This window comes from Esox lucius, chromosome 3 (genome assembly GCF_011004845.1).
Source record: "Esox lucius isolate fEsoLuc1 chromosome 3, fEsoLuc1.pri, whole genome shotgun sequence".
NCBI lineage: Eukaryota > Metazoa > Chordata > Actinopteri > Esociformes > Esocidae > Esox > Esox lucius.
In genome coordinates, this window is record NC_047571.1 from 8,562,534 (window position 1) to 8,583,076 (window position 20,543).

General features: G+C 40.4%; 1 protein-coding gene across 1 annotated transcript; it reads right to left on the bottom strand.

The window, feature by feature from the left end:
* Positions 1–7,035: 7,035 nt before the first annotated feature.
* LOC117593462 (stress response protein NST1-like) lies at positions 7,036–12,352 on the bottom strand. The gene is made up of 2 exons (XM_034288724.1): positions 12,323–12,352; positions 7,036–10,980 (listed from the first exon to the last, which is right to left on the bottom strand). The coding sequence occupies exon 2, from the start codon at positions 10,946–10,948 to the stop codon at positions 10,013–10,015; it is 936 nt and encodes a 311-aa protein (XP_034144615.1). The 5' UTR covers positions 10,949–10,980; positions 12,323–12,352; the 3' UTR covers positions 7,036–10,012.
* Between the last annotated feature and the right edge of the window lie 8,191 nt (positions 12,353–20,543).

The following is a 20,543-nucleotide window of genomic DNA, read 5'->3' on the forward strand; positions in this document are numbered from 1 at the left end:
ATATTCAGGGAAAACTAAGTGGAAATAACACCAAATTGATGTACTATTTGTTGTGCGACTGTCTGATAGCAAAACCTGTTTCCAGCTAAAGGCTAGTGGTGCTCACAAAGTAAATTCAATTGGACCAAAGCAGTAGGTTCATTTCTTAGGCATACCTTTAGTACTGGGCTTACTCTTCTGTTTGGCACCATATTCTAAACCACTGAACCTGGGCATCAATAACATTTACAAATGGCATGACCCTCCACGACCCTAGTTATAAAAATTCTAATGATATTACCCCCCACGACCCTAGATATAAAAAACACAAATGACATGACCCTCCACGACCCTAGATATAAAAATTCAAATGACATGACTCACCACGACCCTAGATATAAAAAACACAAATGACATGACCCTCCACGACCCTAGATATAAAAAATACAAATTATATGACCCTCCACGACCCTAGATATAAAAAATACAAATCTTGTGTTCATAATTCTGCCCAGCAAGAAGACATTTTGAAATTGCTTGAATTTCCATAGACGTCATTGAAGATTCAATGTGCTTCTATTTAAAATTATTCGTTCATAAAGCCAACATAATTCCCCAACCATTACCCCATGTATTAGAATACCAAACAAAATCAACATTAGAAGAACTGTATTTCACATGGAATCACTCTGTTAGATGAACTAAACCGTTGGTTACAATATATTGGCTCTTCTCTTATTGCAGAACACACAAATGATAGTTTCTGTCAGTATGCATGAACAAAAATGAATCATTGATTTAAGAAAACTTACTCTGTGAGTGTTAGTTTGGTCAAGGTATAGTACTTTCCTTCTTACTGTATTCAATTCACTAAGGTTAAGGTCTACCAAGGTTATAACATTACATAAATGTTACTGTTCTAATTCTGTTGCTAACCCGTTTATAAACACAATAAGCTTTCTCAGGGGTTTGGGATATATTATAAATATACCACCCTGTTTAGTGACCAATAGTTTCCTTTCTTGACTGACAAAGAGGAACATTCAAATATACAGGTAAATTGAATGATATGGCTTAATAGATACTAAATACAAGATACTACAGTATAATGTAAATGATCTGGAAGACTGTGATGATAAAATTGGTCTTGTTTTCCATTAAACAGGGATTTGGCACACGGTGCACAGTGAAAAACTAAATGTGACCCCACCCCGGTGAAAGTGATTGCCCACCCCTGCCAGAACACTTTGTTCTCAGCAAGGTGTGCAGATCTTGTCATACTAGTGTCTGTAATTATACAAACCCAATTCCAAAAAAGTTGGGACACTGTACAAATTGTAAGAAAAAAAGGAATGGAATAATTAACAAATCTCATAAACGTATATTTAATTCACAATAGAATATAGTTAACATAACGAATGTTGAAAGTGAGACATTTTGTAATGTCATGCCAAATATTGGCTCATTTTGGATTTCATGAGAGCTACACATTCCAAAAATGTTGGGACAGGTAGCAATAAGAGGCCGGAAAAGTTAAATGTACAGATAAGGAACAGCTGGAGGACCAATTTGCAAATTATTATGTCAATTGGCAACATGATTGGGTATAAAAAGAGCCTCTCAGGGTGGCAGTGTCTCTCAGAAGTCAAGATGGGCAGAGGATCACCAATTCCCCCAATGCTGCGGCGAAAAATAGTGGAGCAATATCAGAAAGGAGTTTCTCAGAAAAAAATTGCAAAGAGTTTGAAGTTATCATCTACAGTGCATAATATCATCCAAAGATTCAGAGAATCTGGAACAATCTCTGTGCGGAAGGGTCAAGGCCGGAAAACCATACTGGATGCCCGTGATCTTCGGGCCCTCAGACGGCACTGCATCACATACAGGAATGATACTGTAATGGAAATCACAACATGGGCTCAGGAATACTTCCAGAAAACATTGTTGGTGAACACAATCCACCGTGCCATTCGCCGTTGCTGGCTAAAACTCTATAGGTCAAAAAAGAAGCCGTATCTAAACAGGATCCAGGAGCACAGGCGTTTTCTCTGGGCCAAGGATCATTTAAAATGGACTGTGGCAAAGTGGAAAAGTGTTCTGTGGTCAGACGAATCAAAATTTGAAGTTCATTTTGGAAAACTGGGACGCCATGTCATCCGGACTAAAGAGGACAAGGACAACCCAAGTTGTTATCAGCGCTCAGTTCAGGAGCCTGCATCTCTGATGGTATGGGGTTGCATGAGTGCGTGTGGCATGGGCAGCCTACACATCTGGAAAGGCACCATCAATGCTGACAGTTATATCCAAGTCCTAGAACAACATATGCTCCCATCCAGACGTCGTCTCTTTCAAGGAAGACCTTGCATTTTCCAACGTGACAAGGCCAGACCACATACTGCATCAATTACAATGTCATGGCTGCATAGAAGAAGGATCCGGGTTCTGAAATCGCCAGCCTGCAGTCCAGATCTTTCACCCATAGAAAACATTTTGCGCATCATAAAGAGGAAGGTGTGACAAAGAAGACCTAAGACAGTTGAGCAACTAGAAGCCTGTATTAGACAAGAATGGGACAACATACCTATTCATAAACTTGAGCAACTTGTCTCCTCAGTCCCCAGGCGTTTGTTATAAAAAGAAGAGGGGATGCCACACAGTGGTAAACATGGCCTTGTCCCAACTTTTTTGAGATGTGTTGATGCCATGAAATTGAAAAGTAACTTATTTTTCCCTTAAAGTGATACATTTTCTCAGTTTAAACATTAAATATTGACATTTGAAACTTCCACATCATTGCATTCTGTTTTTATTCACAATTGTACAGTGTCCCAACTTTTTTGGAATTGGGTTTGTATCTGTTTGTCACATGACACTTGATGTACTCTGCATCGGAAAACCCGGAAGTGCATTTTAAATGATGATAAAACTTATTTAATCTAGGCATTATTGCTTCTTCAATCAGAGTGCATATCAGCTCTGTGTCTTTACTGACAGCAGAATCATCCAATTGAGCGCTGATCCAAAGAAGAGGTTGCTGGGGTTTACCTCTAGCATAAAACAATATTTGATAAAAAAAAAAAAAAAAAAAGTCTAATCAACAGATATTATGAATAATATTTTTAGGGAACAAACCTGTGCAATAATCAGCATGAACAACTCTATATTAAACAGACTGTTGGACTCAATACAGGCAGCTGAAATAGTCCTTGCAAAACATAGAAATAGTCACAGTAAAAATCTATTTATAGAAAACATCAAGAAACCTATAGACAATTACACCATTACTTTACTCATTAACCTTTCTGCAACACAGACAAAAAACAAAGCAATGTAATCAACAAGGATGCATAAAAATCCAAATTTAGAGAACATCTTTCCATTTTCCTAGGTCATGGCTGGGGTCTGTAATTCTCCTTTCTCTGGTCTGCATGGTCTCTGGAATTACACTTATGGACAGACACCATCTTGTATCCTAGCAACTCTTCCTAACCAGTTGGGAGTGGTGACATGTCCACAATGTGCTGCTGTTCCCTACAGCCACCAGCAGGTGGAGTCATCGTTCAGAAATATATATGTTGTCTTCAACCACTAACCTCATACAGTTACAGAACCTGTAAACCGGCTACTTCCTGTCTGATAAAGGAACCTCCCCTTTAATCCTGCAGAATTTGCTTAGCTAGCACTGTAGCAACAGAATAGAGTATCAGTAGACAGAAAACAGATAGTATTTCAATGTTCCATATGGAGAACTATCTGATACTGGCTCTCCTTTTAGCCTCAGGTAAAATTACCTAACTCTATTAAAACAAAATTGCACTCAAAATTATTTAAATATTTACCATGGCTGAGAAGATTTTCCCTTTTCTTTGTTAATTGAGTCTATATTGTAACACAGTTTATTTCTACTGTTTTTTTTCTTTTAGGTTTGACTGCAGCAGATGACATTACTCCTGAAAAGCTTGAAGTGGTCGGTACAGAGAGACAGTCTGTGACTCTGAGCTGCAATTATGATGCAAGTAGTGAATATGTTAGGCTTTACTGGTACCGTCATTATCCTAACCAGGCACCTCAGTTTATACTATGGAAAGAAGCCAGGTCATTGAGTTCTGAACACATCCCTGATAAGAAATATAAATCCACAACATCCAAGACATCAACTAAACTGGTGATCCAACAACTAACCCTGTCAGACACAGCTCTCTATTACTGTGCTCTCAGGGATCACAGTGATACAAAGTGTATAAGAGGCTGTACAAAAACCTACAGACCAAAATGCTTTATTGTGGTGTGGATAAAAATTAAAGATCAAACCACAATTTGATATCGTATGTAAGAGGTTTAGATCAGAGAATTGTGGTCACACCTGTACTGTGTTCACATCACATTCCAGGAACATCTTTCTATTCTATGTAGGATGCTATTTTAACTTGACAAAGAGGAAAATACTCCCCCACAACCCCAAAGCTCCTGATGCTTAATGACAGTCAACTTGAAAGTCAACTTGAATGGGGCAGCCTAACAAAGCACACACCTTGAATGAGAGGGCACAGACATGGCTTCCCCATGGTAATGAATACAGTACAGAGCAACATATAACATCAACAGTCAGACAGATGATGTCAGAGGTCTGTGACAGATTACAAATGTTTTGCTCAAGGGTTACACTTCAAACTGACTTACTAGTAAAAGACATTGGCCAATCCTGCATGTTCTGGCTGGATACTGCTTTAGTAAAACATCACAGTTTTTTTCTGTCTCTTTCTGTGCATTTGTTCATTTAATTTATTGTTACTCACTGGCCTTGGTCACATCTCGTGACCAACGCAGAATGGCATGTGAGGCAGAGCGGAATTCAATGGACATAGAAGGACAAACATTTACACTAATGTATGTGTTCACAACACATCTATCCCCATATACCTTCTGGTACAAACAAGGACATAGCAACCCTGTGTTGATGATGAGAAGCAAGGCCATAGCCATGGAGTAAACACTGGGGCGGACAGGGGTCAATCTTACAACATCATAATTAATGTTGCTCCAGGACAATGACTGCAACTAGTCTATAATTAGCTGGTTACCCCAGTCCAAAGACAGAATATTCCCTGCCTCCCACCCTTTGACCTAACCCTCAGAGACACCTGTGCCTAAACCTAACCTCAGTTGTGCCAACATTAAGTATGATGTCGTCTGAACAACAGCAACATGGCAATATCAGATCACTCATCAATATTTGCTCCTTTTCTCACTCACCTCCAAGTCACCTGCTCTGCCTGCCCTGTTGACATCCTCATGCTCTCTCCCCCTCTTTCTCTCTACTCTGAACGCACCACTGAACATGAAATAAATAATATCAGTAAACAGGTGGTGCTTCCTGCCATGAAGTTCATGTATAGATTACTAACCATTTCTGATCTGAATGGCAATTATTATTTTATGATCTCTTACTACTACTGTATACCTCCATCATCTGACGGTACTAATTTTCCTTCTTTTCTGAGGCTTCCCATAAAACTGAAGAACGTCACTGCCACCCTTCCTGTTGTTCATGATGACACTCAACTGTGAATGAAAGCTGACTAATAAAACTGCTTGCACTTTAATCAAACAAACACTAATATTGCTATTTATCCAAGTCCAGCTATACACTGTACTATATGAATACGCAAAAAATTAAAGCTTCTACTGTCTACATAAATTACACACGCAGTGCAACATAAATTATTTACATTTTACTCAGGCTTCACATGGACTTTCTGAAAAAATATAACGTAATAAAGACATTAATGTTAGTTGAATATGCCCATGAGCACCATTGTGGTCGCTGGGTGAATGCATACTTTCCAGGTAACTTAGCAATGATAGCTAACATTAGTGATGGTTGATTGATTAGCACTTGGAATTTGGCATGTTTTCACCAAAATCGTTTGTTTCCACACTGACACTTTTTTGCTAAATATAATTTATTTCCACTAAGTTCCAGTGCAAAATGACATATTGACATTGTTGTTAAAACTATCACAATTGACAGTGATACAGTGCTCGCCACAATTATTGGCACCCCTAGTAAAGATGAGTAAAACATAGTTATAAATAATAAACCTGGTGATTTATCTTAATGTCATGCTTGTATTACCTGAACCAGAGATGTACACAAGGAACTCTGGCCTTTGTGCTATGTCTTGACGATACCAATAGAAATAATCAGGAGCATTTGTTGTTGTGGAGTACTTGTAAGACAGGGTAACAGAGGTTCCCCCTATTAGTTTTCTTCATTCTTAAGTGGAGTCAGATCCTCAGAACTGATACCTGCAAAGAGATGGTGTTAATACACATAATATTTTACAAATATCAAAACAATTATTTCCAATGGACAAGTGTAACAATGTTTAGTATTATTTTTGAACATGTTTTGGAACAAAACTTAGATTAAGAAAGCTAAAATCTCTCTAAAGGTTCTGCCTGTTTCTATATTATTAACTTCTGTTCAGCTCCTCCTCTACCATAAGTCCCTCCTTAACATAAAGTATGTCACATGTATGACATACAGGATGTCTCATTCCTCACATGGTTCTTGATTGGTTTTTGCCGGACCGCGTAAGAGGAGCCGGCCTAGAAGAGTGAATGTCTCTTACTGAGTGGGTGAGTGACTGACTACCCCTTAAATAGCGTAGTGGTTAGAGACGTGGATTACAGAACAGGCCCTGCGTTTGACTCCGGTCACAGTCAAAGCACATTATGCCTTAGGATTTTTTCAGTACAGACAAAAACTTAGCTGACTTCAAACGTCTGTAGCTACGTTATACGAAGCCTAACTTGATAGACAAAAACTTTGCTGGCTACATGTTTCTCTCATCTTTTCACTTGCCGAAAAAGTTATCATCACCTATATTGATAGATACTGTATCAGTGTAATTCACAAATGGGTAATAAGCTGTTAAAATGGCAAGTGGCAAAAGAGGATTTGTTCAGGATAGGCAAAAACTTTGTTGGCTACAACCTTCAGTAGCTACGTTATAGGAAGCCTAAAATAATAATTTTACTGTTATATTGCGACACTTTTTGGTGCATTTTCGAATTACGCATTAGGATTTACTCAGGATAGACAAAAACGTCACCGACTACACGATTCTCTGGTGCTATTTCCTATTTGTGGTGGAGGTAAACTTAATAAGAAACGTTACTCAGTTAAACACAATGCTTAATGGTGTCTAACAAACTCAGCAGATGTGTAGCTCCATGGTGTAGTGGTTAAAGACAGCCATTTATGTGAGAGACTCAGGTTTTAATCCATGTGAAGGTAACAATGATCATTACCTTCTTTATGCGGACCGGCCGAATTCGGCTTGTCTGGTTTCTTGTTTTACAATGTCTCTGAGTTTCCAGGTACAAGGGGACTTACACACCTTAGTCAAAATAGCATTCAAGTTTGGGGTCACTTACAAATATCCTTGTTTTCCATGAAGTTTGAACAGGAAAAAAGTCATTAACAAGATTCAAAATATTTTTTATAAAATAATGATTGTATCCTTCAAAGTTTGCTTTTATCAAGGAATCCTCCATCAGCAATTACAAATTTGCAGGCCTTTGGCATTCAAATTGTCAATTTGTGGAGGTAATCTGAAGAGATTTCAATACATGCTTCTTAAAGCATCCCCCTCAAGTTAGATTGGCTTGATGGGCACTTCCTACTTACCATACAGTCACGTTTTTCCCACAACAACCCAATAGGGTTGATTTCCCATGACAATCCTGGCATTCACACACTGGTCTTTCACTGGCCACTGCAGAATCCAGCGCTACATTTCTTACTAGTTCCAACGCTGGTAAGGAATTTCTTCCTAACCACTGTGCATCAATTTCTTATTGTTGCTTCCTCTTTGGGGTTCAAAGGCCAAATTGGCCTACTTAATGTACTAATTATTTATGTTAGAAATAATACATCTGTCATAAAATTATAATATATGGCAATATGGCACGTTAGCATGTTCCTTAATAGAGTAATTCCCTTTAAATAGTGTTTCTGCATTTCCTTAAAAGGATAATCCACAGCTAGACACTGTTGGGGTGTTTTCTTTTTTCTGTCTCCCTAAAACATTATGAGTGACTGAAAATTGATAATTTGTGATAATTTGTGAGTGCTAATTCAAACATAATAATGCACCAGAGCAGTATTTTATACATTTGCACCAGGACAGTTCAACAAACAGTTGATTGAGCCTGCTGTTTGATTACAAAATGAATGGAGTCATGTTTTCTATCAATTATTTTGGCCTTTGTCTTTCGCCAATCGCTCAAAGGAAGGAGGGGCCAGTAGATATGACTGTCTTTGTTCAATAGAGCCATTGGTCTCAACAATGTTCCAACTGGCCACAACATTGAGGATGGCCAGGATAACTTGTTTTCTTCTGGCTTTATAAGTGGCTTCATAGACTACCCCCTGATGGAAACCTTGTTCCCACCCTTGAAACCCCTCCCCCATACTCCCAGAAGAGCCTGAATTACTCTTCAGGGCATGGACTCTATAAGGTGTCTGGAATGTTCTACTGGGTTGTTAGTCCATGCTGACACGAATGCATTACAACGGTGCTGATGACTGGACAGCAGAATGTTTATAGTGAGAACAGTCTATTCCATCTCTACTGAATGTTGCTGTATTGCACAGGTGTCAAACTGGTTCCATGGTGGGACGAGTGTCTGCAGGTTTTCACTCTTACCTTGTTCTTGAGAGAAACAGATTTAGTGATAAAGATTCCATTAATTCTGGTAAACAAGAAACTTTATGTAAAACTACTGAATGCCACTGAATGTGACGCAATGTGAGTAGTGTAGCAGCAGTCATTTATTTCTAAGGCATTCCTTAACATTTGACAGCGGATAACAACGTTAAGCGCTCATTGGCTGTAGTGTACCTTCCAGGTAAGACTGATGCACAGACTTTGAGTATCTACTGTAACTTGGAGAGACACTGGGAACGTACACAGAAGGTGTGTTCAGAGCACTGGTGGCCGTTTTATTAACAAAAAAGAACTATGAGGATGTGAGGGAGAAATCAAACAGAAAAGGCAAACCCCTTTCATAGAGAGGCAGTGTCAACCCTGGGGCATTAGCTGGCTTGTCGATAGCTGCTGGGTTGCTGGGAGGCTCATCTGGCTCGGTTTGGGAGCTAGGATGCTCGCCTAGCTTGGCTAGACTTGGGGAGGCTCGTCAGGCTCTGCCAGGGCATTAGGAGGCTCGTCGATCGCTGCAGTGGTGCTGGGAGGCTCGTCTGGCTCTGACGGGGCACTGGGAGGCTCTTCTGGCTCTGACGGGGCACTGGGAGGCTCTTCTGGCTCTGACGGGGCACTGGGAGGCTCTTCTGGCTCTGACGGGGCACTGGGAGGCTCGCCTGGCTAGGTCGGGGCCCTGGGAGGCTCGCCTGGCTCGGTCGGGGCCCTGGGAGGCTCGCCTGGCTCGGTCGGGGCCCTGGGAGGCTTGCTTGGATTTGTCCGGGCACTGGGAATCTAGTTGGTCACTTCCAAGGCACTAGGCATCTCGTTGGGTGCAGTCGGGACTCTGGGTCTTTTGCCAGGTGCATTTGGGGCTCTTCGCACCATCTTTGTAGGTCCAGCATTATGTCCCTCTGGATCTACCGGGCACAGCAGGACTTTTAACTCCTTTTCTTTTAAGTTCTCTTCAGTCCTTTCTCAAGGATCATTACTTCACAAAGTAATAGATGTATCTATTTCTGAGGCCTTGTCATGTCCTCCTGTTCTCTTGCCCCACAATGACTGTTTACTGCCAAGGTTTTGGTCTCGACCATATGGGCCTCTTTTAATCAGGACTCCTCTGCCAGCCTTGCCACCATCTTTCTCTCCTCCTTACTCAGTCTCATATTATCTACTTTTACTTTGGTTTCCTTCCTCTTTCTTTCCACTTCTCTTCTCCCCCTTACCTTGGCCTCATTCTCTCTCCCAAACTTCCTCTTTTATAAAATGTTTATTTCTTTTGCCCTCTACACTCTTTTCCTCCTCCTTAACAACGGCCTCCTCCTCTAAACTGAGCTCACTTCTTTTCTTCTCCTCCCCTTCATTCTCACCTTGGCCTCCTCCTCCAACCTCAGAGTTGTTACCTTGGCCTTCTTCAATAAAACTTCCTTTTTTCTCTCATCTTCCATCTTTTTCACCTCTTTAATTCTGGCCTCCTGGTTTAACCTGGTCTTCATCTTGGACTTTTTCAATTGAACATCCCTCTTTCTTTCATCCGCCTCAATCCGCCTCTCTTCTCTAACCATGGCCTTCTCCAACATGAGCTTTCTCCTCCAGTCCAGTTTCACTAAAGCCATTTTCTCTCTATTCTCCTCCTCCCTTTTCTTCTCCTCTTCCCTAAGCCTGGTCTCCTCCTTTAGCCTGAGCGTTCTCAGCCTGGCTTCTTCCAAAATAGCCATGTGGTTTCTTTTGCTTTCCTCCATGTTCACTGTTCGTCTAACCATGGCCTCCTTCTCCAACCTGAGAGTCCTCTGCTTGGCTTCTTTTAATAGAACCTCTTTGGTTCTATTCTCCTCCTCCATTTCCTTCTCCACTTCTTTAACCCTGGCCAACTCCTCCAACATGATCTTCCTCATCCTGGTTTCCTTCACTATGGCCTGCTCCTTTCTTTCCTTCTCCTTTCTTTTCCCCTCCTCCCTAACCCTGGCCTCCTTCTCCAATCTAAGCTTTTCTTTCAATTTATCTTCATTCATGCCTAAATCCTCCTCCTTTTCTTTCTTCTCTTCTCTGGCCCTGACTGACTGACCCAACCTGATGTTTCTTAATCTGGCTGCTTTCTCAATCCTAATGCCAGGGTTCAGTGTTGTGTCCAACACCTTACCCCTTACTGCTTTCCTCTCCTCCACCAGACCAAAGATCAAATCACTCTTCTCTGCCTTCATCCTTCTCTCCTCCTCTCTCTTTTGCCTGTCCTTAGCTTCTCTTCCTATCTTCACATTCATTTTCAATATGTTAAGATATGTGTCTTTTAAACCTGTTTGAGAGATTGTTTGAGTTATTACAGTTTGGTCTTAATTTGGACAAAAACATAAACCAACAACCTAAAGCCATAATACATTTAATATAGGCCTACTAAGTACATTAACATTTAGGTTTGAGTAAATTTACATAACTTAGTATTTATAAAAAGTAAAAATTACATTCATAAAATGCTACTTGTGACCATAGAAAAAATTACATAACATTACTATTTAATTAGCATATTTGTATGATACATGATGTTTTGTGCAGACCGTGGTCTTGCATCAAATTGGCAAATTTAAAAGCCTCCAAACCAGCCCAGTTTTGGAATGAAGAGTGGTTGCGTACTTCTAGCCTTATTGGGTTCTTGAATTGAACTGCAGTGTGTTATTTGGTCTGAATTAGATGGGATGTTCGACTATTTTTAGACTCGGATCTTTGAGTCATTTAATTAACGTATGCAATCGTTCACGCATATCCACGGAAAGTAGTAGAACAAATCCGTCCGCAAGCCAGGGAGATGCGCGTCACTACGGCGGATGGGCACGTCCTGGGTCTGTTCTACAGGTTCATTGTCAGCCATTCGTAATAATGATTCAATTGAATGAGTCACTAACAATAATTGTTGCTCTCCACTCTGGTTAAACGAGTCGTTCAAAAGAACGAATCATTCGCTAACTGCACAAACTGTCGTTCTAATGTGGTTTTCTATAAAATACACCAAATCGTGTTAAATTGTCTAATTTAATAACACGACGACAGCGTTTGATCGGGTAGAATTCAATAAAAATTACCTAGCTAGTGAAGTCATATCGCTAAACCGAATGAAGCTGCTGCAGTTATAGCAGACCTTCGATCACTGCGCAACCAAGTCTACACATAGGCCTAATTGATCTTAATGGAATGCTAAATGATTAATCTAAATCGTTCCTCAACTACAGGAGGATGTATCAAATGCAGTCAAACGTCACTGTTTTATATACAATTATACTAGCTATAAAACATATGCCAGCAAATAAAGTATAGCTTATCCTTGTAAAGGTTTTACAAAAGTAGCCCATAATAATATAAGGCCAACCAACAACTTGTTTCTAGTTCAAGGTGAATGCACCCTACAAAAATATTGACCAAATATAGCGGCGGAGAACAGGGTGCTGTGAACGCGTTGTAGCCCTGGGACATTTTTTAAATCAGTTTTAGCTTTGTATTCTCTGGTTTACGACATACGTGAGGCACGGTGCAGAAACATGTCCCCACTGATAAAAATATTTACCCGCGACTTTAGAAACATATTAAATATTTTGGAAATATTTGTTTTGTTTACAGGTATTTAAAAAACTGTAATATCTACTCACCAAATGTTCAACATGCAGACTGACCTTGCTTCCTAACTACCGCTCTAAAGTGCAGTTCATGACTGTGACGCAATCCAATTACACATCTTTTTGTGACGTAGTAAAATAGATGTCGACTCAGAAATGAGGAAACATTTGTATTTGGGAACACATTGGACAAAAACGTTGATTTCACTTAGTTTCTATCCAAGGTGATAGCTATGCGATTGTGAAAGAAACAAAATTAATTGAAAACAGTCTGGTTCTTATCTCACTGCACATTCAACCTACATGTCTTGACTGGGAATCCTTGTGTTGGAGGGAACACATTTCATACCTTGATTGTTATCCCAAGGGGTGCTTGAACACATCGATTCAGCCATAATTGTTTACAAAGCTTAAACATTCTGGCCAGTCAGCTGAAAAATCCACCATATTAAGATCTGCTCATCGCAGGCCACTTCAGTACAGTCCAGTGTTTCCTCTTGAGCCATAGCAGTAATTTCATATACATGTGTTTGGGGCTGTTATCCTGCTGGAAGACCCACAAGCATCAATGAAAGACCCAGTGTCTGGACCTTAGGTTGTACACTACGCTCCAGAACATGTTTTTCAGAAGTTTCTGGATTAAACTTATTAACGGTTTCAGTATGATAAAGGCATACTGTGACTGATAATGTGCGGCACATAACATAAACCTTTAAGACTAAGGAATGTAAATGTATTTTATAATGAAATACTCTAAATTAATGTAAATCATTTCTGTATGGGGATATGTGTATCCTGTTATCACAGTGGGCCTCAGAGCACAGTAATACACAGCAGAGTCAGACAGCTGCAGTCTCTGGATTGTCAAGGGGACTGAGTTTGTCTCGGCATCTAGATCAGCATGAAATCTATCTTTAAACATAGTTGCATTGTCCCCAGTTCCAAATTAAAATCGCATAAGCATGTACTTTGGGTAGTTATTTATGACGGTAAGTTTTTGTAAGGGGGCTGTATAGTACACAGCAGTCAGACAGCTGCAGTCTCTGGATCGTGAAAGGCACTGATTTTGTAATATCCACTAGAATGAGAAAACTATTTTGTGAACTGAAAGTAACCCAAGAATATCCAAACAAGTGCTAATAGGCAATGCATAATTCAAACATTTCTTTTGAATATTATTTAAATAGCGCATAAAAAACCTACAGTGAAGCAAACATTATTGGAGCGGACTTCACATAGGCTATGTGAAGGATTAGTGCCTACCTAAGCTATCACAAAACAAGACATAGGCTATGATATTTATTTATAAATTAACCGTGAATTAATCAGTTCTTGGCAATTCAGATGTTCTTGCATTCACAAACACAGAAAGCAGTTCTGGCACCTCTCATATTAAAACTAAACTGGCGCTAAAATGTTGACGGATGATTAGATCTAAAATTAAACTCACCCGAAATGTAAACTACCCACATGACGGGAGTGGAGGTGGGGCGATCTTAATTTCCAGCCCTGAATATGACATTTTCACTCACTATTATGCTGATTAATTTATGATACTGATTAATTCATGTTATACGATGCAAATATGCAACAAGCTAGATTCCTGGCTGACTGCCTTCAGTCTGGTCATGCTTCTGACCTGGACTAGGTTTAAATAGACTCTGGATTCAGCCCACATGCATTTATGAATTATTACAATTTGTACTCTTTAATATGTTCAGAAGAGGACTGGTCACCCCTCTCAGCCTGGGTCCTCTCTAGGTTTCTTCCTAAATTTCGGCCTTCTTAGGGAGTTTTTCCTAGCCACTGAAATTCAACACTACTGTTATTTACTCCTTGGGGTTTAAGGCCGGGTGTTTTGTAAAAGCACTTTATGACAACTGCCCAGCAAGCAATACGCCCAGCGGCCCACTAGTTTTCTGCCGCTGCGGCTGCCAAGTGTTTCTGCATCTGGCCAGCGGGCCACAAGCAAAAGGCCTTCGCAATCGGGCCGCCAGTGGGCCGCTTTCATTACAATGCCTTTCAACAATACCCTGATCAGCGGTTCACCACAATATTAGGTTTTATTTATAATAATTTTGGTCATATCACAAATGACACTGAACTGAATATAATCTAAACAATGTATTTCTAATAGTGCAAGATGCATACAAAAAAACTTGCATTACACAGCAAGAATATAAAATAAACATGTGCAAATGAATTTAAATACATTTTAGCCTATAATAAAAGGTCCCTTGTATCGCCGCAACATCTTCTCCCACTTGCACAGTCAGCTGCCCCTTTCTGATACCTGGGGACCTGGTTCTGGACAGCCTCGTCAGTGGCATCCTGGTTGGAAGGATTCTTCCTTATGGCTCCTGTAATACAGTAATCATATATTGTCCTTAAATGGACTGACAAGATTTTGAGAATTGCATGACATTCAAGACAAATTAAATGTTTCATGAAGACAACATGCTAGTGCAACTATAGTCTTGTTTTTACCTGATTGCCCTCAGCTTGACATTCTCTTCAGTCAGAGGTTTATCAGAAGCTAAAAAGCACAATGAAATGTCAATAGCTTAATAGTGAAATAAATAAAACTGCCATATCCATGTAATTTCAGAAAGGCTGTACAGTTTTGCATTTTAGTAAAGGGCACACGTTCAGACCAATGCAGTTTCATTAAGACAAGATGCTAGCGTAACTATAGTCTTGCTTTTACCTGATTGTAGAGCCAGCTGTGCCCTCAGCTCGACCTTCACTTCAGACAGCTGCTTGATCTTCTCCAAATGTTCTGAAAGTAAAGACAGGCAGTTAATTATTCAGTCCTAAATATCTGGTTATTTTACAATCAGAACTCAAAAAAATGTTATTCTTAACTTCATGTGAAGAGCTAAAACTTCCTCCTACCTCTGCCTTCTTGCCCTTAAACATTTAAATTGACAAATAAAATTGGAAGCAACATGCTTGAATAACAAGTTAAGCATCTGGGTTAAGTGAATGAACCCACACAAACCTATGTAGCAATCCTCTACATGGTGTTGTGGAGTACCTCTCTGGTGCCTTGGAGTACTGTGCTCGTTCTATCCTAAAAAATAAACATAAAAGTTGGTGAACAGGTAAATATGGTGTGTGATGGCAATTTCTAAAGTTCAAACAGTTCTATGAAAATGGTAGGTAAGACAGGAGAAATCAATTGCACAATAAACGGTTTAATATACTTGCAAGGAGAGAATACGCAGGTTACAAAGTAACAGTGAATAGTCTCTAAATTAATACAAGTCAATCAACAGTATTTAAGGACAGAAGATGGGTGTGACAAAATCCTGCACAATCCCCCAACTCAACAGGACACATTCCCTTTGTTCTATTATAACCTAAACTTCACACAAAGGACAGCTCTCCTTCCTCCTATAAGTAACTTCTTCAATTCTAAGAGCTCTTACAGCATCTGGACAGACAATAGATGCCCCGATGAGTCATACAGATGCGCAGATAAATGAGTACCTTTATAACCAGCTGACACGAGTCAATGATGCCCCCTATGCAAATACCAGCTCCCCTACTTCCACCTTCCCTTCCCAATTTGAACAATGGAACTCAGTCCTTTAATCAGTAAGAATACATTGTAAAATAAATTTCCCTGACAGGTGAAACCAAGTAAACATTGCAAGCAATTACAAGATCAACATGTAATTCACATACCTCCAGGGCTGCAATGCACAGGGTGTTGTGGTGTAGATGTGCGTCCTTGGGATGGTAGGGGCCCATGTTGGAACGATTTTCACTCCTCTGGCGATACACACGTCTGGTCTCTCACGTGTTTAGGAAAAGTTAAGGTTTTGTAAGCATTTACCTTGCAAAACATATTTTCATTCCAATCAAATTATTACATTTTCAAATTCACCTGCATGATCGATGAGCTTATAAGGGACAGCCTCCCAGGTGTCTTCAGATGGTGAACAAGTTCTGGCAAACTTGTCGTGGCTGAAGGACTTCCTGCTGGTGATGCTGTGTGGTGGCCAGTACCAAAGTCTCCCTTTGAGCCACAGGCATGGAGCTACTGCCACACAGTCATCCTACTCCGGGAACAAAACTATAGAAAACGTCATGACCTGTAAGCAACGTTTAGAAAAGAGGTTTAAAAAAACGGCAGCATAAGACACACACAGGCTAGCTAAGAACAATGTGGATGCACAAAGACACCTCAGTAACAGAAGTGCAGGTTTAGCTAGTCTAGCCAAATTTACTGCCAAGAGTAATGTTTTCCACATGATGTGGATAACGTTACACAAAGAAACACGATTTAGAGTTAGCAAACGATGTTACCGTACCTGTTCAACTGTTGATATGTGAAGAAGCGCAAAACATCTGAACTTGAGGATAAACGAAGAAACAAAAAATAGTAAGCAACCAAACTTGTGGACAGTCAAAGTCTATTTTATTCATTATTTACCAATGTTTACCAAAATTCTGTACACTAAGATTTAACAATATTACAATAACGTTAATACATTCAGTACAAGAATAAAATGGGTACAATAGCATGTCTGCTGGAAGAAAATGGCAACACAAGCAGATACAGCAGATACAGCAGATTACAGCGCACGCCCTCTTTTTGGCAGCTCACCACCAGCGTAAAGCAGTCGGGCCGCTGGTGGAAAGCCTCCTGAGATGCAAATTAGCTTATGCAAATTGAGATCAGGAGAAAAGCAGCAAAAGCTGGTCGCCCACTGGCTGTACGACATTATAGCCTCCTGCCACCCGCCAGCAGCAAAACGCTGGCGGGTGGCCATGGGATAGTGTTATACATAACAGGTAGTAAGTGGAACTGACTCAGCCAAAGAGTGGAAGTTCCAAAGGAAGATAATTTTAAATAGACAATTACTCTATGTGAACATCTGTGTGACTATGATGCTGCTCTATTCACTTTTGTTTTTAAGTGCAGAAAGTTGGTAACAAGAACATTATTATGTCCTAAGAATGTAATCCCCCTTGTCTACTCATAAAACTAATTCTAATTTCCTGTCCATACCCTACATCAACACTAACTGTAACTATAATTTCATGTCCAAACACCACATTAACCCTAACCCTAGCTGTCAGTGTTCCTTCTCATTATTGTATGAAATGTAAAATCTTGTTCCTCATAATGAAATCAATACATTTTATATGTCAAAGCTTTGATTGTCTTTTTCAGGGAGATCATGTTCTGTGTGTCAACTACATAATAGTTGAAATCTTGGAGATAATAATAATAAGAATCTTTTATTATGCAATCAGGGTCAATCAGGGTCTTTAATTTGAGGGTAACTGTTTTTGTCAGACCGTTATCCATACCCACTATAGTGTGTAGAATTTCTGTTAGACGAAGCCAAGGGATAGCTATTGTGTATAACTGTTAATATGTACTACACATCGCTAAGGAGCTGAGCAAACAGGAACACACAATTTCATGGCCAATCTTCAACCACCCTTTCCTCTCCAAGATGTTGGAGAAAGTGGTTGCTATACAGCTTCAGGACCATCTAAATCAGAACAGCTCATTTGAGAAACTCCAGTCAGGTTTCCAGCAGGCCCACAGCACTGAAACAGCCCTGCTCACGGTCACCAATGACTTACTAATGGCAGCTAATGCAGGCTCCCTTTGTCTCCTTAACCTCTTGGACTTGAGCACCTGATCCTCCTAGAAAATCTCCGGGACACCACAGGACTGTCTGGGCAAGCCCTGAGATGGTTCCACTCATACCTCTCAGACAGGACCTCACAAGGTGGGTCTAGGTCCCAGACCTATCACATCTCCTGCGGTGCACCACAGGTTTCTGTTCTTGGTTCCATCCTGTTTATCCTCTATATGCTCCCTCTTGGTCCTGTCATCAGTCTGGAGTCAGGAACTCCAATATATCCAAAACAGTGCTGCCAATATCCTGATCAAAGTACAGAAACGTAACCATATCACCCCCATCATGGTCTCTCTGCACTGGCTTCTTGTCTCATTTTGGATATTAATTCAAAAGCCTCCTATTGACCTACCAGAGGTCCTGGCAGTGCCCCTTTATATCTCAAAGAAACCTCTATCCCTCCATAATTCCATGCACCCCCAGGTTAAGTAATAGTCAGCTCCTCCACGTCTCCAAGACAAAACTCTCCCCTTTGGGGGATCAGGCTTTTAGCTCAACCACTCGTAGCCCTCCCAAACCACTTGAAGTCACCACAGTCTCTGGGCTCATTTTAAACAGGCCTAAAGGCATTTTTATAGGGGACGACTTTTGTTGATAATCATGCTTTTTTGTCCTTACATTTTTATATTTTTCTTTAACGTGCTTTGAGATCATTCTGAATAATGAAAAGCGCTATACAAATGTACTGAAGTATTATGATTTAAATACCCAGGCCGGTGTGTGAACTTGTGACTGTATGGTTTCCATGGCATCGTAGCATTCCATTGTGCTCTCTTTTGTTCTCAGCTTAAGCCTGTTTACTTTATGATAGCATGTTTACTTTATGATAGGACAACTTGTTCATCTCTTTATCCATACACTGAGCAAGGACAAGCTACTTTAGCCGTTTAGGGAGAATATATGATCATGATTGTGTCATTGTCATTACTCTGTGCTTGTAAAAGTTGTTCCCATCTAAACGAATACATTGAAGTAACCAACTGTTATCTACATCTGGGGCCCTCCCCATCTTTACTGTGCCATAAATGCATGTTCCAATGACCCGGTTTACAACAACTAGAACAACATCAAACATGCTGTTACATAGATTTACTGGACAGTATATTTCAGTAGAAATGTACTGCAGACACATAATTCAAAACAGCATTCTGATCTAATATGAGTGTGTCCCTTTATGTTTTCTAACATTCTTCAACAATCAATAGAAGCACATAGCTGCTTTTTAGAATATACAGTACAGAAACAGGTCATTATAGCTACGAGTCTGCTATTTAGGAATCTCAGCATCAGTTTCGGAATTGAAGGAGTAATTTCCCCGATTTCATAAAGCCAGGTGTACAAAACAAGCAAATGTTGGAAAAGGAGTACGATCAATCAATCAATCAATCAAATGTATTTATAAAGCCCTTTTTACAACAGCAGGTGTCACTAAGTGCTTTTACAGAAACACCCGGCCTTAAACCCCAAGGAGCAAACAACAGTAGTGTTGAATTTCAGTGGCTAGGAAAAAAACCTTAAGAAGGCCGAAATTTAGGAAGAAACCTAGAGAGGACCCAGGCTCAGAGGGCATTGGATTTTAAGTCCTTGCTATTTTATACACTCACTTAAGGATTATTAGGAACACCTGTTCAATTTCTCATTAATGCAATTATCTAATCAACCAATCACATGGCAGTTGCTTCAATGCATTTAGGGGTGTGGTCCTGGTCAAGACAATCTCCTGAACTCCAAACTGAATGTCAGAATGGGAAAGAAAGGTGATTTAAGCAATTTTGAGGGTGGCATGGTTGTTGGTGCCAGACAGGCCAGTCTGAGTATTTTATAATCTGCTCAGTTACTGGGATTTTCACGCACAACCATTTCTAGGGTTTACAAAGAATGGTGTGAAAAGGGAAAAACATCCAGTATGCGGCAGTCCTGTGGGCGAAAATGCCTTGTTGATGCTAGAGGTCAGAGGAGAATGGGCCGACTGATTCAAGCTGATAGAAGAGCAACTTTGACTGAAATAACCACTCGTTACAACCGAGGTATACAGCAAAGCATTTGTGAAGCCACAACACGCACAAACTTGAGGCGGATGGGCTACAACAGCAGAAGACCCCACCGGGTACCACTCATCTCCACTACAAATAGGAAAAAGAGGCTACAATTTGCACGAGCTCACCAAAATTGGACTCTTGAAGACTGGAAGAATGTTGCCTGGTCTGATGAGTCTCGATTTCTGTTGAGACATTCAGATGGTAGAGTCAGAATTTGGCGTAGACAGAATGAGAACATGGATCCATCATGCCTTGTTACCACTGTGCAGGCTGGTGGTGGTGGTGGTCTAGCGGTGTGGGGGATGCTTCCTTGGCACACTTTAGGCCCCTTAGTGCCAGTTGGGCATCGTTTAAATGCTACGGCCTACCTGAGCATTGTTTCTGACCATGTCCATCCCTTTATGACCACCATGTACCCATCCTCTGATGGTTACTTCCAGCAGGATAATGCACCATGTCACAAAGCTTGAATCATTTCAAATTGGTTTCTTGAACATGACAATGAGTTCACTGTACCTAAATGGCCCCCACAGTCACCAGATCTCAACC

Excerpts from the sequence above, each read along its gene's own strand:
- LOC117593462 (XM_034288724.1), bottom strand. The coding sequence starts at position 10,948 with ATGAATGTGAAGATAGGAAGAGAAGCTAAGGACAGGCAAAAGAGAGAG.